This window comes from Astatotilapia calliptera, chromosome 15 (assembly GCF_900246225.1).
Source record: "Astatotilapia calliptera chromosome 15, fAstCal1.2, whole genome shotgun sequence".
In the NCBI taxonomy this organism is placed as follows: Eukaryota; Metazoa; Chordata; class Actinopteri; order Cichliformes; family Cichlidae; genus Astatotilapia; species Astatotilapia calliptera.
The window spans coordinates 24,056,700-24,082,154 of NC_039316.1; the positions used below are offsets into that span (position 1 = coordinate 24,056,700).

General features: G+C 42.5%; 1 protein-coding gene across 3 annotated transcripts in view; it reads right to left on the reverse strand.

Annotated features, from left to right (window-relative positions):
• filip1b (filamin A interacting protein 1b) overlaps positions 1–25,455 on the reverse strand; it is a 55,284-nt gene that overhangs the window by 4,513 nt on the left and 25,316 nt on the right. For 2 of the 3 annotated variants that reach the window (XM_026193792.1, XM_026193791.1), the window contains exons 2-5: positions 21,066–21,340; positions 14,658–14,831; positions 13,809–13,987; positions 1,842–4,599 (exon numbers count right to left, since the gene is read on the reverse strand). In XM_026193792.1, the coding sequence (XP_026049577.1) occupies positions 1,842–4,599; positions 13,809–13,987; positions 14,658–14,831; positions 21,066–21,332 (3,378 nt within the window). In that variant the 5' untranslated portion in view covers positions 21,333–21,340. Of the gene's footprint in view, positions 1–1,841; positions 4,600–11,817; positions 12,449–13,808; positions 13,988–14,657; positions 14,832–21,065; positions 21,341–25,455 lie in introns of those variants that run through there. The other variant, XR_003274581.1, reaches the window with a different exon arrangement.

Here is a 25,455-nt window from a genome sequence, read left to right on the forward strand (position 1 = left end):
GGGAAAGGGGAGAAACTCCTAACGACTAGGTACATAAAGCACCGTATTTTTCGGACCATAAGGCGCACTGGATTATAAGGTGCATCAAGCGAAACAAAACAGTCAGATAAGTCAAACTTTACTCAACTCATTCTTCTTGCTTCGGTCCGTTTACAGCATCCTGCCACGAGATTGCATTTGTCCCCAACCATCGGGAACCCTCACGTTATTGCGTTAAAAGTTAGCGTTCGGTCTCCAGCTTCCCTGCGTTTATGTTATGCTAATATAGCTAGTGATCACGTAGCACATCATTATATACCAGCTAGCCCAACTTCAGTAACCATACAACTGTTACTGCCGTTTAGTTTTCTGTCTTTATTTATGTTGGAAGTGATAGCAGAGCTGTACGTTTTAATTTTTTCAGAAATCTCTCAGTCAGGACATGGTATATCATGTTTAGGTGGAAACTAGCAAGCTAACCTCCTGCCAACTTCTAACGCCATTAAATTTAATAAATTCTGTTTTTATGGATGCCTGGATGTTAAACTTCATTGTTACACCTGTTAACGAAGCAACGCTTATCATTTTAATCAAAGATGAAAGAATTTACAGTTTTTAAATCTCAGTGATGCCGCTGTGTTCGTTTGACTTTGCGACCTGAAACGGATGGAGTTTTGTACCCAGAGTACTCCGCGAGGCTCCTGACTACGGTAGCCATAATGCTCTGACAATCCATCAAGCTTACCAAAGTTGTACTAAAACATTCGAGGTCAGTAAGCGCAACCAGCATTCATACATAAGGCGTACCGGATTATAAGGTGGACTGTTGATTTTTGAGAAAATGATAAAATTTTAAGTACACCTTATAGTGCGGAAAATACAGTACACTGAAGTTTGTATTGCTTTGTGATAACTTTTCCATTTCTGTTATATTATGAAATTATGTAGTTCACTGCTGCTGGCGTTCATCATTCTGCACCTCTGGGCCAAAAAAAAATAAAATCAAGCCCAAGTACCAGAAAGCTGCAGTTCCTGTAGTGACCACTTGAGGCTGGCTCTAATGGTGAGTCACTCAGACGCAAAGGTTAAAATAAGAACTACTAACACACCCATTTAAACTGTCCAAAGGTTTAATTATGCATATTTAAGGGAGTGGTTTGGTTGTACTTAAATACACTCTTAGGAATCAGCTGTTGCGTTTTTAGCATCGTTAAATATTAGTTTTTTCTTTGTCCATCAGTTATCGGGATCTTCTTTGTGTCTCAGTTGTACAGATGTACTGTTTTCTTACCGATTCTTTATGTATAAATCCTAATTTAAACATTTATTGATATCTTTTCAGGTAAAGTTGTTTAGCAGTTTAACCTGAATGTCCACAAAACCTGATTTTCACCTGAATGTATTGATTTGACCAAATCAGCGCTTACTGGACCTTTTCGCACCAGTTTGTTAGGGTTATGTTGAGGTGACTTTGGTAAATGTAAATCTTAAGTGCTCAAAAGTCAAACCTTCAGTGCTCAGTAGCTGCTTTAACTTAGTTTGAAAAAGTGAACTTGTCAGTTTGTAAATTTATTCTTGTGTAGGAAAAGCCTCTCTACAGTGTTGAGCAGTTCTGGGTAAAGCATTCTGGGGTTAGTTCAGATTATATATTCACAAATTCAGTGTTTAATACCTGGACAGAGTGCTATCTAGGAAGCACAGACCACCTGTTTTCATTTTGAAACATTTCAGAAGCAACTGAAACGTAAAAAACAATTGAAACACTTCAGCCATTGCTGGAAACAAAGAGGAAGATATTCATGCCTCTAGGTTTGTATTCAGGGAGAGAGACAGATGGAGGTCATTAGAGCTAATGATCTCACCACTGACTGCGTCGGCCTGGAGGCGGCCGAGGTGATAGGCGTGATCGTTATGCTGCTTGTCATTTTGCTCGGAGTGGTTTTCCCCGCTTGGCGTGGAGAGCGGAGAACTGTTCCCGTTTCTCTGCTTTCTGAACTCAGGCCAGTTGGCCTGAGTGTCAGCACAGGACTGCTGCAGGCCTCAGATGGCCTCTTAAACTGTGGACCCAGGTGGATGTGGATCTTGTTGTCCTCCGTTGTGATGATGTTGCTGTTGTATTTCCTGACAGGTGCAGTTCCAGGCTGCTTCTCTGGGGTCACCTTGATTACTGTGCAGCCTGTGGAAACTTCGTGAGGCTCAGATAAAGCACACGCTTCAGCCACAGGGGTGGTGCTGACCGTGATGATGGACACTGGTGACTGATGGCTGCTCCCACCATTCCTCTCTGGACTCTTTGCTCTGGAGATGGTGGTGATTGTGACAGGAGATTTGGCTCGATTGAGACCTTCCATTCCGTCACAGGTTTTGGTCTTTGAGGTCACGGTCGTGGGTTTAGGGACGATTGTGATGCGGGGTTTCTGAAGACCGAGAGTCGGGATGATGGTGGTGCTGGAGAAGAAATCTTCAGCTCGAGGGCTGGTGATCTCCAAGGTGGCAGTGCTGTTCCCGTGATCTGGGGTCACTCTGATATGAAGTGGCTGACCCGGTTTTTGGGACATGGTTGCCTCCGGTGGATGAAGCAAAGAGACCCCGTGGATCTTCTCAGGAGTGGTCTGCGTGATTGTGATGGCCTCCTTCTTTTTCATCCAGGGTATCCAAGACTTTTTGGCTCCAAGTTCCGCTGAAGCTGGAGGGTATCGTTCGAGAACTGTTGGCTTCTTGAGACTGTGTTGCCTGAGGTTACTCATCAAGTGGTTCTCCTCAAGAACTGATTTCCGGATAAAGCCCGCTGCCGTCTCGTCCTCTGCGGGCTCGCTGGCCATCATATCTGTCTGGACGGCTGTGGAGGTAACCGGGACATCCACCATCCTCCTGCCATTCATGCTTGGCCTCAAGGCACGACTGTACCGCTTGGCAGCTTCAAGCTCCTTGTTGAGGTTCTGCATTTCTTGGCTCATGCTCTTATTCTTCTCTTCCTCCTCCATAAATCTCTGCTGGAGGACAGAGAAGTCAACCTGCAGCTGGGAGAGCTGGTCCTCTTTGTTCATCAGCTCGTGGATTTTCTCCTTTAAAGCCAGAACATCTGCCTGCAGATCTTTGGTTTTGGCCTCCTCCATCTTGCAGCGAATTCTCAGCTCAGCCTCAGGACTCATGACTTCTCCTTTCTCTATGGCTTTGTTTCGGGCAATCTGACTTTTCATCTCTTCCAGAAGCTTTGATAGAGCATTTGCTTTATCCTGCTCTGTCCTGAATTTCTTTTCAAGCAGATCATACTCATCTTCAGTTTTCATCAAATCGCCCTCAACCACCTCAAGATGTTTGAGCCGGCTCTTCAGTCTTTCGATTTCTAGCGTGAGCTCTGTTACTTTGTTATCCTCTTCTGGATTTTGGTTATTTTCCTTGCTGGCCCGCTTTCTCTGCATTTCCCTCTCCGTTTCCTCAAGTCTGTCTATCGTCATCTTCATCCCACTCAGCTTGCCATTTAGCTCCCTACACTTTTCCTCTTCACCTGCCAGTTTATTCTTTAACTCATCTCTCTCTTTGGTAAGCGTCGTCACCTGGATCTCCATCTCCGATTTGTATTTCAGAACTTTTTTGCTCTCCTCTATCAGCTTCTCTGTGACCTCTGTCACCTTCCCCTGCTCTGCTTTGAACATCTTACTTAAATCATCACTTTTCAGCTCTTCCTGTTTGAGTCTTTCTGCCATGTTTTTGCGTTCATCTACCAGAATAACCGTGAAGGACTTCAGCTTTATGAGCTCGTCTTTAAGGGCCATTTCCGCTTTTTCGAACTTTGACTCTGAGGACTCGAGTTCCTTCATCCGGGTTTTCACCATCTCCAGCTCACCGGCCAAATCCTTCACGACACGTCTCTCTTTTTCCAGGTTTGCGTGAAGCTGTGAGCACTCCGTTTTGCTCCTGTTAAAGATTGCCTCCAGTTTCTCCAATTCAGCCATTCTCTTCTGGAGTTTCTCAACTTCCAACTTCAGCTCCTTGCTGTGGTTCTCCTCTTCCTGCAGCTTCTTCCTCAGCTCCCTGCACTGAGTCTCTGTTTTGGTAATCTCCTCATCTTTGCCCTCCATCTCCAACACTTTCTTACGCAGATTCTCCAGCTCGGCCATGAGTGAAGAGTTCCCACACTCTCCTTTGCTGATCTTCTCCCTCAGCTCCTGCAGGTCCTCCTCTGATTTCTGCAGGACTTTGTTGCTCTCTTCCAGCTCTTCAATCTTGCGTGTCAGTCCAGCCAGCTTCAGCCTCAGCTGCCGGCTCTGGGACTCCTGGTTCGCCAGCTTGGCGGTCATCTCCTCATGCTCCTGTGTGAACTTTGCTGCTCTCTGCTCTAGCTCGGCCTCCAGCTTTAGGACCTTCTGGCTGCTTTCCTTGGCGGTGTCGCTGACAGACGCCAGTCGCTGCTCTTTTTCCTGAAGCTTCTGAGTGAGATCCTGGATCTTCTGGCTCTGCTGGTCGATCTGCTCAATGTGCAGCTGTCGCTCGTCTACCAACATCAGGGCAAAGGACTTGAGCTTCACCAGCTCTGCTCTGACCTTCTCTAGCCTTCTGCTGTGCTCCTTGTCCTTACGAGCCTGGTAAGCCTTCTCCTGCTCCAAAAGCCTTTTGAGTCTGAAAAACAAAGACAGTGAAAGATCTTAGTTAATCTCTGCTAAAAAAAAATTTTTTTGGAGCACTTGCTTTCATGGACCAAATGTGAATTGTTTGTTTAAAAAAAAAGAAGAAGAAAAAAAGCCAATTCAATTGTAATATTCTTGGGATGGTAGTCCAAAAAGATCCAAGTGCATGAATGCCAGCTATGAGATGGCAGTTTAGATTTGGCAATTTAATTTTTCAGTAAGTTACTACATTGGGTTTACACTTTTTAAATGTAGTTTGTTTCCTTAAAAACAATAATTTATTATTATTATTATTATTATTATTATTATTATTATTTCAAATGTGTACACATGTAAACACATCTATGGGGAATATATAAGATGTTCTTAAGAGGCATTATAAAACACACTCACAGACATCCCCGTCATACGGACATGCAAGTCTCAAGCATTATCTGCATCTCCTAAAGCTTGTATTTCTGATCAAATAGATAATTTGTCATTTGTATATTGTACTTTAGTTTTGTAAGTGCACAATATTGTTTTTAGTTAGGTTTTTTGTTTCTCGAAAGTGAGAAAAATATGTTTTTTTAAGTCTACTTTTAGTTATGAATTCATTTTTTCATGTCATTTTATTCCAGGATTGTTTTAACTCCGCGAGTTTGTAAAGTAGATCAAGTCGAGTAAAACTTTTCCTTTTGATAACAAACATTTTCCATTCTATGTGGATACATTTTCACCTCATCACCCCTAAAAATTACAAACTAATAGTTGCCTTTAATTTTTATTTTGAACACAGTTTGCAAAGACGGGAAGATAAATGGAGCAATTTCACAGATTTAAAAATGGCATCAGCACAGCACTGCACAGTGGCCTACAAAACTGAGAACTGAGCTTTTATTTGTAGATGTTTAACTGATCTCTGCATGAGTCCCTGCAGGTCTGAGAAAGACGCTTTACAGCAGTTACATAAGACACTGGGATACATCAGCTGAGCTCTGGATCAAAAAACAAACTTCCAACCTCTACGCATACACCTTCACAGCTTTATCCTCCAGGGTCAAAAACTTCTTCCCCTCCAAACTGAACTTACCCACCGGCTGGGCTGCAGTGCTTGCTGATCCATCTCTGAGGGTGTTTTTAAAAGTAGCAGCCAGACTGCAGCTCAGCGTCTCCTGGGGGGGTCAGAGAGGGAAGGGAAGGAAGGAGGGGCCCCAACTCCACTGGAAATTAGGCATCACATTCCAAACAGCTCATTGGAGGACAATGAGAAAGGTGGATGTCGTGCTAAACAGCACTGCTCTGCTGGATGGTGATGTCATCCACCCATCCATATATGGACACAGAGGCCCTGCCCTTGTTTGGACACCAAAGTGGGGGGAGGAGGAAAGGCTCAAATCTTCTTCACTGTTTTGCTTTCCCTCTGGGGAAGGAGGCACGACTAGACAGCAGGTGACATGACTCACGTAACGTGTCCACTTTCAAGTTCAGATTTCTTTTTCCTCATCTTTACTTTGGCTCCAGTTTTAACCCTCTGCTACCCACCATGCAGCCCTGCAGCATTTCCACAGAAACAAGACAACAATGCAAGGCGGGAGTTTTTGTTTGGGAGAGGACAATGCCAGAGTTGCACAGCCTTTCTCATTATAATCCCCTGGTATCGTGCAAAGCGAAAGGACATAGATATAATAATATATTTCTCCATAGTGGCTAAAGGGTGGGTGTGGGTGTGTGTGTGTTCCAGACAGAAAAGGCCTGTGGTTTGCACTGCAGAGGCTGCTAAATGAGCCAAATATGAGCAGTGCAAAGAGCTAACAGATGCTTACAGCTCTTCATTATTCCAAATGCATGTGATACATAAATACCACAGGAACAAGAAGCCACACTGTACAGTAACTGCCTGTGTTTTGTGGCTTCGATACTTACACTTTTGTTGGATGTTTGTAATTTAGAGATCTGGGAAATTGCTTTCTCAGCTTTGTATTTTAAATGAATAAAAACCATGAATGTAATCTTTCTTTTTAAGTTCAGAAAAAGCAAATGCCTATCCTGCCATTCAGTGTAGGAAATACTAGAGGAAAATGAGGAAGTACTCTCATGTGATTAGGGATTAATATCACCAAGGACTTTTTAATAAGTTCTGCTCAAAGAGCTGATGCGTTATCAATTTCTCACCGAGATGTCCCTCAGCCATCTGAGAGATACAGTCTCTCTGGTCACTGCCACCAGGCCTCATCCCACCTCAACATGCCTAAAATACCTCACCTGGGAGGTGTCCCGGTCAGATGCTGAACCACCTCCGCGGGTACCTTAAAGTAAAATAGGAGATCTACTCTGAGCTTCTGACCCGGTGTCTAAGGAGGAGTCCAGACATCCTTGACAGGAAGCATGCTCACATCCACAGTTTCGTTCTTACAGTCACTGGAAACATTCAATAACCAGTAAAAACCAAAGCTTCACCTTCAACGCAGCATTCGCATCATTACAGACTCTGCACCAATTCCTCAAATCCAAACATCTGGCAAGCAAATGTTTATTAAGGTTTAATTCTTTTTAAAATTCGCTTTTTTAAATAAATCTTGGTAAAATACAAAACCACATTTTGTAAGATTTAAAAAAAAAAAAAAAAAAAAAAAAAACTGAGCCCATAAAGTTTTTACTGAAGGCCAGAGACTAAGAGCTCAAGTCTTTTTACAACGTCTGCCTAGTTCAAGACACTTCTGCCTTCACTTTTCACCTCCATCTTTTTGACCATCTGTGGTTAGCGAGCATAGCAATCCTGCTGCCAATGTTAGCTAAGAGCTCCACTCAGGTTTGAAGTGTCACTTCACCTGCTGTACCCCAGTATATGAAAAGCCCTGGTTTTAACCATCTTGGGAGTTTCCACTGCTTTGAACATCCATTTAGATATCAACCATCTATCCTGAGCCTACATGAGAAAAGCTCTGAGGCTTTTACACCATTTAGACTTAAAACAAATTTGTTTCAGATTAAAATCGTACCACGCATTCAAAAGTGCAGCTTTTGAATGCGTGTTTGCACATTAAAATTCTTCCCTTCCTCCCAAATTTTACTCCGATTGCTCCCCCATGCTCACAGGACACAGTATCTGTCATTGCTGCCTTGTTGGCAGATGATGGCTCTGCAGAAAGCCTCTCTCTGTGTTTGGGTCTATTCATAGCCTCAGCACTAACCGAAGCCTGTCACAGAGAAGGAAGAGAGCCCCAAACAACCATAAACCAGAGCATGGCTGAGCCCACAGCAAACATCGGGCCAGGAGATGCTGATCTCAAGCTAATAATAGTTGCAGTAATTACCATTAACGTGCTGAACAGACGCGTCAACAGGCACGCTTTGATACAGAGGAGGCACAGTTCATGTTCTGACACAAACTGGAAAATCTCCACCACTGTGAAATTACAGAGAATCAAACCTACATTTTTCTAAAGACAAGCCTGATTTATCGGTCAAAACGTCGATGTCTCAAACCACATTAACCCATAACCACACTGGGCTCAGGGCCCTCTGGGTGGTCATGACAAAAACTGACAAATCCATGTTGCCGAGACTGTTGGATTCCCCCATCAGGAATCGATGCAGATCGACGATATTATATGGATAACAGTTTTCCCCTTCATCAAAGCCACTGAAATTTGTATTTCTATAGTACATACCAGTCATGATGACAAGTCGTTTCCATAAATACATTTTAAAAAAATTAATGAAAATCATCCAGCAGGCAACAGGTCAAAACAAGAGCTGGAGCTTGGATTCTGTGAGGTAAAGTTAACTTTTACATCACAACCTTTTGGACATTTCTTCCTTCATTAGTTAATAAACATTTGGTTGGTTGCAGCCCTGGTTTGTTTTATTTTAGCCAAATGAATTAAATTTATTGCTTAGATCAAGTCTCTAAATGGCAGGTTTTTCGGCAAAACACTCAGCCGTAGCTCAAAGTAAATGGATGTAAACCCTGCTGGTGCACTGTGGTGGACATGTTTTCATTGAAGGATCTTAGCTTGTTTTTGGTGGGGGCCTTCCAGAGTCAACAGATTCATAAGCTGGTCTCTCGACACTTATTTTGTGTAGCTGTAGTGGTCTGTGACCGTTGTTACGCAAACAGAGCCTTGTAATCGGCCAGCGGGATCTCTGCTGGGAATGACATCATCAGGGTCGACATGTTGGTGATGCGAATCCACACGCTTACTGCAGCCAGCAGGAATGTGTTATCAGAGCAAGGGGAGAGGTGAGATCAGGGCGACGTTAGAGACACAGAGTCTGAAAACTTCCTAACGACCATGAAACTGAACCAACAGCTCTCTAAAAAAAAAAATTGAATACATCTGAACATCTTCACTGTTATACTTCAGGTCTGTCCTTCAACCTGCAGACCACTGAGCAGGCACCACTGCTTCAGAGTTTAATTCATTTAGATGGTCTTTTCTCTTTTTTTGAGCCATATTCTGTTTACTTGAATGTTAATTTGCAGTAACATTCACTCTCTTTTAACTCTCGTTTAGGTCTCCTCCTCCACCATTTTCTGAGAAAACCAACAGTTAAATCAGTTTATCAGCTACAAACCTAAGTGAATCAGGTTTTTATGACTTTTCCTTTAACCTGCTGCATCTTAAGGAAGCTGATGAGAAAAAAGTGAATGAGGAAGAAAAAAAAGGAATGGAAAAGCCCCACAATAATGAAGACAGCCAGTATCACACATATTTATGATTCTTAAACCATCACTGAAAATATGAAAGCAAGCAGAAAGATGCTGCTATGAGCCATGCAGACAGATCTGAGACTCGGTGAAGCATTTCTCCACATTCGGGCTGTTAAGAGTTTTTATGGAGCATGAGGAGCAGCTGAAATCTTCTATTGTGCAGATCTTCTTATGCCATCTCTCACATTTGGGCTGTTTTGATGTTGGGTAATGGAGGTCAGTCACTGGAGCCATCAGCACACCTCAAACAAAGACCTTATCAGATCACTGCACACGTTTTCTGATGCTCAGTTTGGGAGGCCAGAGTTAAACTTTCCAAACCAAACAAGCTCACGAGTGACAACCATTTTCCACCATGTATAAAACCTACTGTATCATCATAAATTCTGCTTTTATTTGGAGCATTCATAACCATAAGCAGCCCAGACGTGAATTACAATGTGCAAAATGTCATAAAGTCAGAATTTGAACCTTTTCAGTCATCATTTCCTTGTTTTTTTTAAATAGTCTTACACAAGCTATTTAGTTGGATTTAGTGATTGTTGCAAACTGAAATTAAAAAAAAATTCCATTATGTAAAAGAAAAGAAAAAGAAAGAAAAAAAATGTTCTTATTGTACAGATAAGGCCTCCAATCAGACTATAAGGATGGATGGAAAGACACCACAGTGCCACCCATTGCTTGATTTTATAACCAAAAGAAAGCTGCCATCATAAAATGTGCAGGTACAAAAACAGTTATCTGCTAATTACTGCCAAGAAACAGACCAACAGTTATATAAAAGTTGAGTTTCACTCACTAAAAATGAAGCACAGAAATCCTGTTTGTTCTTTTAGTACCACCATTTATGTAAAAATTCATATTTTTACTGACACGGGTGGCCAATTCTTGATGATTTTTTTTTTGTTTTATTTTGTTTTTTGTTTTTTTGTTTTTTAAAAACTCATTTAACATAATTGTTATGAAGGAGGAAATCATTCATGGAGATCAAACAGTTGGAACCACTTTGTGAAGAGGCTTTTTTGAGCCACATTAAGTGTACTGACATTTTCATTTGGAGTAATATTCAATCTCTTTTAGCTCCAGTTTTGGTCTCCTCCGCCTCCCACACCATTTTCCAAGAAAAAAAACAAAAGAAAAAAAAAACAAAACAGCAAATGTTGTTTATCAGCTACACTGACTTTTTCCTCTTACCTGCTGCATCTAAAAGCAAAGCTAATGAGAACCAAGTGAATGAGGAAGACATTAATTTGGACATTTTAAAAACTGGGAGATTATGGGGATTAACTCACTTTTGCAGTTTTATGTCGGAAGCAAAGTTGCTGCTTTAACAGTATTTAAAGCAATGCAGCACATCAGTTCACATCAGTCGCTGCTGCGTGTTCTGTTTTTGCGATGACTCTGTAAGGCATGTTTCACCACCTTGCCTATCAGACAGCATCTAAAACCCCGCTCTAGGTTTTATCTGACCTGGCCAAATAAACATGCATCTGCAGAACACACGTTCTTTCAAGAACAACTCATCTCTCATCATCTTTTAAGAAACGTATCCCTAGAGTCTGCAAATCTTTCTAATCCCATGGAGTGAAAGATCACAGCTTGGTGGACTTCTAAAAATACAAACATTACACATAACATCAAATGATTTCAGCATCCGGCAGTGTTTGGTGTAATCGCATTACTTTTGTCATGATAGCTTGATTTCAAAATGTTTTAAAAATCCATGTGGGAGATGGAACAAAAAGGGGTGATGAGCACTTCTAGTTTGAAGAGTGTGGCTAGAAGCTGAAGCTGTTCAGCACAGCAAACTGAGCACAGGATTGAAATTTAAGTTTTTCTATTAAAAAGTTTGGGGTTTTCTTTAGCAGAGCTGAGCAGCTTCAGCTCATGATAACAATTTTTCTGAGAAACATCTGTGATGCAGATCCTTCCATTTGCTCTTTGTTTTTTTGCAGAATACTTTGTGTGTGTGTGTCCATATGCACTTGCATCACTAACTTCAGGGTGAACTTCAACTGAACTTCAGGGCTTTTTCTGTAAGCCACATGACATCAAAGCTCAATAGAAAGCAACGCTGACCCTCTCTTAGCAATTTAGCTTTCATTTTCAGCAGGTAACCAAGGCAGATATGGACAGGCTTGTAAGCGTGATGATGCAGTCCCAGCTTTACTGCTTTCTACAATAGAATCTCACCATTTTTCTGCTCCGTGGCCTTGTTTTCACCCACTTTACTATCAGCTTTGTCCCAATACTAAAAACTACTGAAAGAAAATTTGTGCAGATTCAGCTAGCTAATAAAAGCAGAAAAGCTTAATTTAAAAATCAACAAAGATCCAAACACCACACTGGGGACAAAGTTAACAGGAACACAGTTGATCAAACAAAGACAGAGAGGACGAGAGGAGCTAGGAAACAAGACACAGGTGGAAACAGTTAAGGTGGAGCAAACAATCAGAAACACAGGGTGAAAAACCAACAGAAACTGAATGTATATGAAAAAATATTCATAGTCACCCCTTAATTCAGGTCATGAAGTCTTGAGCTGACCGTTTTCCCCACCACCATCTAGGTGTTTTGAAACAGGATTTGACATGCAGAGAGGCGGATCTGACTAGAAACTGAGGTGACTGCGTGCTCATTGGATAAGAGCTTGTGATTTTCAAGTCATTAGCCAATGAGCATAACCCTCTGTCACTCTAAGGTAAAATTTATGTTGTATTTAAATCACACAGGCCTAGAGATTGGTTTGCGACCACCTGGCAACCCACTGGTTGCTAGGGGAAAAGCGAGTAATCAAGTGGTGGCCAGGGAGATTGCAGAGTGGTTTGTAGGCCTGTGTAACCAAAGCCATTAACTCATCATAATCGCTGGCCGTTGTGTTCCCATGAATAACTGGAGTTCCGATGAGCTGCCCCCTGCTGGTCATTTGATAGAATGCAGCAGCGCCTGAGAACAGATGGCCTGGATCAACTTTAACAGCGGGGTGTTTATTTTTTAAAAGAAAAGGGAGAGATTAATGCGCCACCTTCACAATACACAGCAAATTCAGGCATAAACAACCCATCTGAAACCACACCATGAACGCTTACAGCGAGTTTGCAGGTTTTAATTGAGCTGAATCCAGAACTGAAGTCAGAATCCTGCTCCTCACATACACGGTCTTAAATAATCAGGCCCCATCTTATCTTAATGACCTTGTAGTACCATATCACCCCATTAGAGCACTTCACTTTCACACTGCAGGCTTACTTGTTGTTCCTAGAGCATTTAAAAGTAGAATGGGAGGCAGAGCCTTAAGTTTTCCGGCCCCTCTTCTGTGGAACCAGCTTCCAGTTTGGATTCAGGAGACAGACACTATCTCTACTTTTAAAATTAGTCTTAAAACTTTAAAACCTTTCTTTTTGCTAAAGCATGTAGTTAGGGCTGGATCAGGTGACCCCGAATCCTCCCTTAGTTATGCTGCAATAAGTGTAGGCTGCTGGGGGATTCCCATGATGCATTGAGTGTTTCTTCTTCACTAACTATGTGTTAATAGACCTCTTTGCAGTGAATCATACTTGTTATTAATCTCTGGCTCTCTTCCACAGCATGCCTTCTATCCTGTCTTCCTACTCTCTGCCCCAACCGGTCGCAGCAGATGGCCGCCCCACCCTGAGCCTGGTTCTGGCGGAGGTTTCTTCCTGTTAAAGAGAAGTTTTTCCTTCCCACTGTCGCCAAAGTGCATGTTCATAGGGGGTCATATGATTGTTGGGTTTTCACATATTCTATTATTGTAGGGTCTACCTTGGAATATAAAGCATCTTGAGGCGACTTTTGTTGTGATTTGGCGCTGTATAAATAAAATTCAATTGAAAATTGAATTGGTTCGTGCGCTCTTGGCATCTTGGTACAGATGTTCCAAGCTGCTATAACTAACAAGGGCTTAGTTGTTAGTCCAATAATTTACAATAATCAGCAATGTGGGCATTTTATTAGCATTTTCATTATCAGCTGACGAGGCACAAAAGCTAACCTTCAAAATAAAACAGGAACTAACCTGAAGAAGGATCACAAAGGCAGAAGGGGACGCAAAGAGGCACAAAAGTTACAACGGGGCCGTGGAATAATGCAAAACTAATAAAAGCAGAGAAATATGAGTAGGCAGAGTAATGCATTACTTTAAAAAGCAATAAAGATTCAGTTGTTATAGATTATGTTTTTGGCTCACAAGACCACAAAATGTTGATTAAACCGCTGCTAAAAATAGTTCACAGCAGCTTATAAAAGGTGCAGTAATCCACCTCCAGCTTCATTTTAAACATCATAGTTTGAGCTGATTTTAAATGTTTTCTTTTATCTTCTTCAGGGACCACATGGCTTTGAGTTTTAGAGATGGACTCATTTTGTTGGTTTTGGCAGACTAACTAACTTTTTTCTTCAATATTTGAGACTGTTGAGCTCTTTTCATGCCAAAGTAAGCAATCTAAAAGAAAACAGGTACTTTTGTCCAGCCAGCCTGAACTCACCTCTCTCTCTCCTGCTCCAGCAGGTTGGTGAAGTCGTCACTCTTGTTGATGAAGTCGGTGTGCTTTTGCTTCTCGTTGTCCAGCTCCATGACGGTGCGGCGGTGGCATTTCTCAGCCAGCAGCAGCTGCTCCAGCATCCGTCTGTACGTATCCTTCTGTTTGTCCTCCAGACGGTCCAACTAAGGGCAAAACGCGTCAACACTCATTATGGACAACAACCCGCTCTCTAACATCGCATCTGCCAGCACAATATCACAAACCATTAGCCATGGTTATGGTGAGATTGTACTTGTGGGAGAGACTCTCTGCACACAATTCAAAACTTGTCACGCTTACTGCACATTTGTTCAGCCTTTCTTCCTCCACTGCACCCGCAGATTTCACCGAGCATGGAAAATCAGGTTTTGCTGCCATTCTGCTCACCAGAGAATCACTTTAGGATCTAATTTCAATATTTCTTTTTTTTCAAGAACTCCAAACCAAAGTTTTACAATAACTGTTTTATAGCTGGATATAAGTTTAATTTACTCTGTGTGTGTCTGACTGAGCACAGTGAGGACATTATTTCAAGCTGTGGTTACTCCACCTTCCTCTATAAATCATGTGTTGTCTCTGTATTCAACAGTCAAAGCTTCGACGTTTCCTTTTTAGTTTAGGTTCAGTTCACAGTCTCATTTACAACAGTGTATCATCAAATAATTGTTTTTATTATTATTATTTATTCCTAAAATAGCTCGGTACCTTTGAGATTAATGCACTTTTTTTGCCACTGTGTGCTCTGATCCAGTGTAAAAAACTTGTCATTTCCTTTTAAATGATGAAATGAAAGTTATCAGTGTGCTCACTGACCTCAGCCATGGGCTTCTCGTACACATCATCTGTGCTGCTGCCACTGTGGGTGAGCAGGGCGTCTCTCTGCAGGGCCTGCAGGGGTTTGGTGGGCACAGCCGAGCCATAGTGGGCCTCCAGAGTCTCAGGACGGGTTCTCTCGGACTTCAGCAGCCCGATGATGTCCTCTCTGGCCTGAGGAGACACAACAACGAAGGCGTATTGCATACATCCACCTCATTCATATATTATACTGTGAATATTTCTTTTCAGAGGTTTGGTCAGCACTTCCTGACAGAGAGAGAGAGCTGAGACACTCAAATGAGACAAAGCTGACTCCAAATAAAACAGCATGCAAAAAGCTTTGCGTCAAAAAAAGCTTTGCGTCAAAAAAGCTGGAATGATGCAATAAAAATACAGATTATAAAACATATCACATGATTTGATCATTTTAATCTAAAATAAGCTCTCCAATAAAATAATAATGGATTGCATTTATATAGCGCTTTACAATTCCACTATTCATTCACTCTCACACACTGGTGTGAGTAGTCTGTCATTCTACCCACAGCTGCCCTGGGGTAGACTGACAGAAGCGAGGCTGCCATATTGTGCCATCGGCCGCTCTGGCCAACACCAGTAGGGTAAAGTGTCTTGCCCAAGGACACAACGACCACAACAGAGAGAGCTGGGGGATTGAACCAGCAACCTTCCAGTAACAGATGAGCTTCCCAACCCCCTGAATCACGGTCGCCCCAAATGCTAACGCAAAAAATAAAACATCATCAACTGCCATCAGCTTCAGTAACAAACATTAGCACACAGCTTTGCATGATGCACAGTTCAAAATAATCGTTCTTTATTTTATACCAAGCCTTGGTGCAGCTTCTCTAGTCATCATTTGTTTAAAATACAATAACCCCTCCCCTTTTAAGCTAGCGTTTCTCTGATAGGCTGACCTTGTAAACAGAAGGTTTAAACAGCAAATGGGAGGGGCTTCTGTCAGTAGTAGGCAAAACTGGTCTCCATGACATGTATAAATAGAAAAACCCTGCAGGAATTATTTGCACATAGACTGACATCATTATTTGAAACTTTGGGCATGTTTAATACGAGCAGCCACTGTTTGAACAGCATCCGTTTGACAGGAACTAAGAGGCAGAGCAGATGCCCTTCTAGTTTTATGTGCAGTCTCATCCCTGACCTTCCAGGTTTGTGCCAGCAGAGAGTGCTGTTTCCTTCATACAGCATTTCATTTCACAGATCAACAGCTATGAAGCCTGCTTGGTTTATTAAAAGCATCACAATCACCTCTATTTTCACAGCACTGGAAATATACATTGATTTAAAAAGCTGTTTTTACATTACAGCCATTTAAAACATCCGCACACCTTCACCAAAGAGGGCTCTGTAGTCTGCTGCTCCACCGTCTCAGTGTGTGCTGTGACATCTAATTCAGAGCCTGTGTTCTTACTTTGTATATCTCATACAGCTGTTATCGCAGCCAGCTGTGGATCCTGAAGATTATAGTTGTGATCTCATAGAAAGCATCAAATCTCTGTCCTATTATTTTCTGTCTTTACCCTACATGTCACTAGTGAGCTATTTAGACCAACACATGGTGGTGCTGAGATGAGCAGGATAAATGTGCATAATAGAAGTCCAGAAAGTAAGCAAGAGAGGAACTAAATTAAAGGAGAAAGCAACAAGATCAAAAAGACAAGGAACGGCTGAAAAAATGCAGATAGGTTCACAAACTGACAAACAGTGAGGAAAAGCACAAAAGCACAGCAGAAGGACAGAAAGTCAAACTGCAGCGTGTGCAGCTGAAAACAACCCGCCAAAAACTGCATTTCCCCACATGTCCACTCAAGACTGACGCTAAAAGTGAGTTACAGCTTTTGGGGCTGCAGATGTCTGGAGGAGCGTCCTCCTGTCAATCAAAGTAGCTACGCCCTGAACTTTAAGTAATGACAAAAATCAGGTGGATAAGTTTAAAAAAAATTGACCTCCAGAAAAATTAACTTTTGATAGAGACCACATGCAGCAGTCTTAATCACGTAAATATGTTAAAGTTAAACATCCCAACATGGAAGTCTATGGGGACTGCCACACAGTTGAAGCCGACCTCTAGTGACCATTGGAGGAACTGCACTTTAACACCGGCTCGGTTTTTCAGCTCCCGGAGTTGCTGCTCAGTTAAAAATCGATATAACTCGGGATTCTGTTGCGGCTTGAAAGTTGACATGTGGCCACTCGATTGGTGTCCTAGCTGTAGCTGCTAGCTGTCTGCTGGGCTTCACCTCAGCTAAACTGGACCTCTGGGCTGTGTTTGTTCTGTCAGTGACTTTAAGAGCATTTTTTATTTCATTCTTAATTTCTCAGAGATTAGAAATCAGTGGATGACATCATAGTGGCTACACCCATCTTTTATTTACAGTCTATGGTTGAAATGCATAAATGAGACTTTATTTAAAAGGATGCTCTCCATGCCCTCCTGGGTTTTAATTGCACCTTAGAACACATATGCATCAACACTACAATGAGCGGGTGGAGGGAGGTTTGGAGTCTTCTCCCACCCCCATTCTCTGCGGCCTGCTGGAGCGGGAGGGCTAGTAGGAGGAGTTGGCCGTCCGACTGCGGTCTGGGGTGTGGGGCCTCCCTGCTGCTGCGGAGTCGGGGTGGTCTGCCTCTCCCCACCGCAGGGAAAAGGGTAACACCACCTGGGTCTGGGTGCAATTCCCCCCTCCAGGGGCAAGGGTACCTAGACCCGGTTTGTAGAGTACGCTTGGGGAGTGTGATTGTGTGTACAGCGTCTCTTTATGTCTGTCTCCACGTTGGTTGAGTGTGGAGTGAGTGCATATGAGAGCATGAGGGTGGGAATGGATGTTTGTGTCTGTGTGTGCCTGTATGTCTGTGTCTATATGTCAGGTTGGGTATCAGACGCCACCTCTCTGGGGACACCTCAGGCCCTCCAAGGTTTGGAGGCCTATCTCCACCCACCACCACTTCCCCTGCCAGTGGCGGACTCCCTCAGGTGTCGGTGTGTTGGTGGTTCTTTGTGTCTGGGGGTGGGCGTCCGGGTACACACCGGCTCACTCCTTGGCGGCCGCTTGTCGGGGCCTGGGGCCTGGGGCTCGCTCGGGCCCCTTTGGAGGTGGGGTGCCCCCGGCCTCTCGGCCTAGGGCTCGGTCACTCAGGCGCAGCTGGGGGCCGGCGGAGCTCACGGGCGCGTCACTGCAACTCCCCCTGACTTCTGCTCCGCGGCTGCTGGGCGAGCCCTCATCTGGGACTCTCCTCAGCTCTTACTGAGACAGTGGCGCGGCTGCCCCTCTGTTGGTCTTCCATGGTCTCTTGTGTTCTGGGGGCCTCTGGATGTCTGGAGTTTTGATCTCCTCCATACCCGCTTCACACCCTGGAGGACGGGGCTGTGGCCCCCCCACACTCCCTAGCAGATCATTACATGGAGAAACCTTTGGAATGCAAGCATGCTGATCCACACAGGTATGCACACATGGGTATTCACAGACGCGGACTAAAGCTTTCCTGGCTGCTGCCTCAAAGCACACTGTGCGCTGTCTATCTTGCGTGCTGCACAATATCGTTTATTACTTAGTAAATACTGATATCTATGACTAGCTAGTTTATTGTGATGGTGCTTTGTTTTCTCTATTATTATGTTGCTCTTTGTTGTTTGCTGTCTCCTCTGTTTGTTTGTTTGTTTGTTTGTTTGTTTGTTTGTTTGTTTGTTTGTTTGTTTGTTTGTTTGTTTGTTTGTTTGTTTGTTTGTTTGTTTGTTTGTTTGTTTTTTTCTCCATACAGGTGACCCAGGAGTTTTTTTTTTTTTTTTTTTTTTTGTCTCTCTTCCCCCCCCTTCTCACCGTCTCTTCTCCCCTTTGGTTTTCTTTCTTTCTCTCCCCCTCTCTCTCTCATTCATTCCCCCTGTCCTATTTATTAAAAAAAAAAAAAAAAAAATGACAAAGGATGAACTGAAGCTCTGCCATCACGTAATGTCGCATACTGCTGTTTCTGATGTCATTTAAAAAAATAAAAATAAAAATAAAAAAATAAAAGGATGCTCTTGTCATGGTTAAAAATGTGCTTATTTAGCTTGAATCTAAAGCAAAGCCTGACCCTAAATAGGTCACCAGTAACCTGGCAACGTTCCTTTCTCAAACAGGAAGAAAAGGAGTGTGTATGATGGGGAGTATTTTCAGCAGTGGTTAATCCACATTTGATACTCCTGTGAGGTTGTATGTGGGTCTGGTTTAAATAAACTGCAGTGTGTGTGTTCATAGTGATGAAGTATCATATCACCCGAGGGAAGAGTGCGGCTCACTGATGTGTTTTTAATAGTTCTTGGACGATAACGGAGCTCAGAGGAATAAGATATATAAAGGTTTAATCCACAGTAGTGGCATGTGATCAGCGTTAGTTTAGGTATATTTATGAGATTTGTCGACTTGGAGAAAACACATGATGATGCTTGTTGTATTTCTGGCTCTGTCATGCTGCAGCAAACTCTCCTTTTGTGTCTAAAATCTTGATCTGTTTTCTATTCCTGAGCACCTGACACGTGAAACAAAGCAGAAGAAAAGCAGCTCTTCCTGTGCGAGACATTGCTCTGTGCTGATTATTTCTCTGCCTGATGGAAAATATTCAACACGCCCAAACAGATGAGCAGGATGGAAACAGAGGGCGAGGCAGCAGCATCCTGCCTCTCCGGAGAGAGCTTTATAAATGTGCCTCCATTAGAAAATCATTATCAGAGTGGAACCCAGAAGCAGCTGGTGGGCTGTTTCCACAAAAATCTCACCCATCACATGCTGTGAAACATCAATATGTCTCAGCGATGATGGAAAAACTCCACTGCATTTATGGCTTTCACATCCCCAAACAGCTTCAGGCAAAGAAAAAGAAAGGAAATAATCAACACTTCAGCTTAAACGACTGAGCTGTCAAATAAACACTACTGCACCATCTCAACCAATACAATTAATTATTAAGACAACTGATCCTACTGTAATCAAACTCAGCTGATTCAGTCAGGTGTCCAGCATGTTCTCAGAGGTGCTGCAGGTATAACGCCACAGCCATGGCAGACATTATTACTGTCTGATGGTATGATGGCTAAACCCGTACATGAAAAGATGTTGACACTGTTTCCATGCACGATTGAAGTTCAGTCAGACACAGACACACTAGGATTACCAGAGCATGTGCTTTTAAATATAATGAACACTTTTCAAGCTATGTGCATATTTACATTACATTACAGATAAGAGGAAAACAGCTGTCCAATGGCTAAAAGAAGCAGCAGAAAGAGTCTCCAGCTGGTTGTGGTATAAGCAATAAAAAAGCCTGGAGGAGATGGGCAGTAACCACTCTGGGAAGGCTTCACCTGGTGACCTCTCCTCCACCTCAGGGCTGGATCCATTAAAACCAAATGGAGTAATTAGGCGTCTTTGATGTAATGAAGCCCCACCGTTAACAGAATGCTTTTCTAACCAATCAGACAACTCAAAGAGCTTTAGACTATGAGCCACATTTAACTATACATTCATGCAACGCTGCACTCTTTAAGCACTTGATCTACTTCACATCCACAACCAATAAAGAATCATCACTTAACCTGGCATGCATGTCTTTGGACCTGTAAACAAGATTAAATAAATAAATGTGTACTTTATTGATCCTCGTGGGGAAATTCCTCTCTGCATTTAACCCATTCACCCTGTGAAGCAGTGGGCAGCCATTGGGCGCCCGGGGAGCAGTGTGTAGGGATGGTACCTTGCTCAGGGGTACCTCAGGGTAGCCGTTCAGTGGAACCCCCAACCTTCCGATCATGGGGCCACCACTCTACCTACTGAGCTATCCCTGCCCAAAGCAGGTTCAAAGTGACCACTCAGTCTTCGCTGTCTGTATTAATGAGCCACACCAGCGGCTTTGACAAACTACTTTTTGCCCCGTGAATGAGAACGAGTCAAAGGTTTGGTTGAAAATACACTTTCTTTTAGGGAACATGGTTAAATATGAATAACCAAATCGAGTTACTGAGCTTTCTCATTAAATAAGGACATTTCTTTGAACTTTAACCAGCCACCATCTGAATGCACGTATTCCCTCTCAGATGTAGTTGGCAGCGCTCAAGCCATCAGTTCATTAGAGATTTGCATGAAGTTGGTTGCCAGACACATAAATGTGTACAGATGGTGTGCAATAATATGCATGTGAACATACGTATGAACATGTGATCACTGTACAGTATGGAAATGTTCATGACCATAATCACAAACGTGCAGTTAAATTAAATCAAATCAAACTGGAAAAAATGGGAAAGGGTGATTTTTCAATGCAACTGCTGCAAGGGGCAAACAAAAAGGGACAAATTAACAAAAATATGTCACATGACCTTGATGTCATTCATACCTGAACTTCTCCCTCCATGACTCCTAGCAGGTGAAGCAGGTCCTTCTTGGACAGATCTGGTGTTGCTGGCTTCTGGCTCTCTGCAGCTTTCTGAGGTTTCTTCACTGAGCCCGACACCCCCGTCCTCCCATCCTTCTCCTCTCGGTGAACTTTCATCTTCCTCTTCGTCAGCTCCGACATGTTTTCATCTTCCTGCTTGATGAAACCTTTACTGGGCTGGATGTGTCCATCATCTGGACCTTCCATGGTGCAGGTCCTGGATCGCATGTTTTTACCTGTGGGAAAGGGGAAAAAAATTGGAGACCATTAAGTTTAAAAAAAAGACCCAAGGAAGCCAGATGTTTGTCTTTTTATATCAGTGTTGGGTTTCAGCTTGTAAAGATTTAAAAATGGTAAAAATGGCCTGCATTTGTATAGCGCTTTTCTAGTCCATAGGACCCCAAAGCCCTTTACACTACATTCAGTCATTCACCCATTCGCACACACTTTCACACACTGGCGGTAGCAAGCTACATTGTAGCCACAGCCACCCTGGGGCGCACTGACAGAGGCGAGGCTGCCGGACACTGGCGCCACCGGGCCCTCTGACCACCACCAGTAGGCAAACACGGGGTTAGTATCCTGCCTAAGGATATTTGGCATGCAGCCAGGATGCAGCCTGGGATCGATTAGTGGCTGACCTGCTCTGCCACCTGAGCTACAGCCACCCCATTTACTTGGCTTGAAGGTTTGCTTTGGACACCTACAACATTAACAGGATCATTGTATTTGCAGCTCAGCCTCAAATTCCAGCTGTATGCACAACAAAGACATTAGCAAGTGATGAAAGCATGACAACAAAATAAAGGCAGTGAAATATTAACCATGATGGATTACCCAGCTCACCTTTCAGAATTTCAACCACTGCAAAGATGATTTTCATAGTATTCAAACTAACTGGCAGCGATGCAGCAGCTGCCTGGAAAGTCCAAACCACTAACTGTATATAAAAGATGATCATGGCCACCAGACTACAGATCACCCAGTGGCTTGTCGAACGACATTTGGAAGGCTTCTCAAGTTTGACGTTTTGGCCGTCATATAGCGGACGCCTTCAGTGATGCACAGCATTGGTGATACAATAACAACAGGTGACTCATATAAATATTTACTCATCATCTAAGCTTTAGACGTCCAAATGTTTCTGCAGCAGGCTGTAAAAATGTTCATTTCTGCTGAAAGTTGAACATTTTAACATGAGAGTCTATGGGAATTGGCTTTGGGAGCCAACCTCTAGTGGCCATTATAGGAACTGCAGCTGAGTTGAGTTGGTGAGAACTAAGGTTCATATCTTCATCATATTGGTTTCATATTGCAATCATGCAAACATCCCAAAGAGCATCATGTCACATTCTCACATATGTGGCTTGCATTACCCTGTATTTGACAATGATTGGTTTGTAGGTGGAACTGTGCAAATGATGTTGCTCAGTCATCGATTAGACAATCACCAATTGAATGAACCAAGAAAAACGATTCACATTCCTCTCAGGACTTTTTACATGACTCATGAGAAAAAGAAAAACAAGATATAATACAATGAATTAACAATTTAGAAAGGTTTAAACACTTTTTCAAACAGTTTGTTTTTTGTGACCCTCGTAGACAATGAGGACATTTAAGTATCCTTAGTAGGAGGAAGAAGTCACATTCATGCCTCAATTTATGAAACTGCATCCTGTAACGAGGTTTCTTAAACCCATTAATGGAAAGATCTTGGAGAAGCTCGCGGCTCTTCAACGGTAAATTGATACACCTGATGACCAGTGATGGTCCATCCATATTAAGTGACCATATTAAGTTAACTTTAAAAAACAGTTTAAAAAAATATTCCCATTCCAAAATGTTATGGGACAATCTCATTGGCTTACAGAGTGATGATGTCACAAGGACAAAAGGGGAGTGAGACGCAGCATTTTTAGTTGATTTGTTCACAGCAGTTGTGTTCGCAGCCTTCAAACGTTTGACCAAAGATACATTTGGAAACCTTCTCAGAGTCGCTGTGTACAGACTATGTATCCACAAAAACGCCAACTAAGCAAAAAAGATTACGCTGCCTGAGGTGATACATTTCTCCAAGAGAAGAAGCAAAGCTTGATGAAGCGCTGGGAAAAAAATAAAGAAATCCTCCAACAGAAGGAAGAACAGGACAAAAAGCAGAGAGAAATGGAGCGCAAATTCAAAGGCGTGGAGGGAGAAAACAAAGTGCTGAAAGTCAGGCTTGATCAAACACTGTGAAACAATGAAGAGCTTCTTCAAGAAAAAGAGCAACAGAAGAAAATGGTAAATGGTAAATGGCCTGTATTTATATAGCGCTTTACTAGTCCCTAAGGACCCCAAAGCGCTTTACACATCCAGTCATCCACCCATTCACACACACATTCACACACTGAAAAGAAAAGACAGGAAGAAGAAGAATTTATTCTCCAGGACTTTGAGAGGAAAAACCTACAACTGCAACAATTCTGTGATGAAATGAAGGACAAAACAACTGAACTGAAAGGAGAAAAGGAGAAAAGGAGAAAAGGAAAAACTGGAAAAACGATGTTCAGAGATGCAGCGTAGGATCAACGGAATAGCGAGAAACAACTCAGAGCTCATTAAGGGGATGTTGTTGAACTTCAGTGACTTCAAGAGTGAAAACACAGAAATGCAGGCACAAAAGCAACAACAAGAGAAAGTAAATGAAGACCTGCAGCGTACGCTTCAAGAAATCCAAAGAAGAAATGAGCAGTTAGAAGACATGCACAACAAAGCACAAGAGAGAAGTACAGACATGCACAAGATGACTCTAATGCACGAGGCAACATCCAAAGAACTGAGATAAAAGCTTGAAGACACACAAGCAACATTAGAAGATGTGCAGCAAATATACCAGAAACCCGAGAAGCAAAATGCTGAAACAACTGATGAGTTGAAAATCCTCATCCTGGAGAAAAAAGCGCTTGTGGAAAAGTGCCTGAAAAAAAGCTTCCACTTGTTCCAGAGGAGGGACATCCCCCCCAGCCTGGTTCTGCCAGATGTTTCCGCCCGTTAAAAGGCAGTTTTTCCTCCCCACTGTCGCCCAGTGCTTGCTCAGAGGGGATTGTTGGGGTTTTCTCTCCTTTACCCTGTTTTTTTATTTACTTGTTTCTTTAACTTTTGGTTCTTACTTTGTTTTACCTTGTTTCTTTATTTACTTGTTTGTTGAACTTTTTTTCAACTTACTTAACAAAATAATAAACCAATTGAATTGATCCTTTCAGTATTTTTCATCTTATCTTTATATAATTTTTCCAAAACAATTTCAAACAATCAGATCTGTCTTTTATTTTCTTGTTGAAACCTCATAAATGGTGAACTAGGTGAAAGCTTTTCTGCTCTTTGCAGTGAGACAACAGAAATGCAATGATGGCAGAAAAAAGTCACACTTTGATGAGCCACAATTTAAGCTTTACTGCTGCACTGAATACTGAGTTTCGTTCTTTGTGCATTTTCGATGGGGGAAAGCTTTGGAGAGCCCGACCTTCCCATGTCTGAGCAAATCTCCTCTACGACCAAAGCCAGGTTAAACTATTGTGCTCACTGTGAAAGTGAAAAGTAGCTTCGGCATCACATCACAGGAAGATAAATGCAGTCACCTGGCTGTGACTTCTACCTTCATTCATACGCATAATTAAAAAAACAAAAACAAGTTAAAACCAATTGAATCTGAATGAGGCCAAAGTTCATGATGTCTGGATGAAAGCAGGTCGTGACTAAGCCAAAGAGAATCCTGGCAGGCCAGAAGTAGCAACCACGTTACCGATACCCGTTATTAATAGTTGTTTCAGGGTAGATGCCAAAATTTCCCATGTGTCAAAACCACAGAGCTGAAAAGAAAAGGCTCAACCAGGGGGTCAAAATCTAAAGCCAAGACAAGCTCATCTCAGTAGCTGGAGGTCCAGGTGTCAGATGGAGAACATTTCGACAAGTTCAGGGAAAGAATCTGATCTTAAATCCATTCAGATTATATCCGCTGCCCCAAATCTGGATTTAATCAACATATCATGGATTCCAAACCACAAATATGGTGTCACTCCACATTAAAAAGTGTGCCTTGAATCCGGAGTCAGTCCGTATGATTTATTCTTCTTCTACCCTTCATCTGGAGTTAGTTTATATCATAAAATTAAATACTGAATTTGGATTAAAAATGAAGAGTTCAACACTCAGAATGTGCAGTCAATCCATATGATGAATTCTGATGTGATTCTGGAGTCAGTTCATAGGATGAATTCTCTATCGTCAATCTGGAGTTAATCTATATCACAAGTTCTTTAATCTGAATCTAAAGCTGGTTCATTTACACGTGACTGAAGCATGTAGCTCA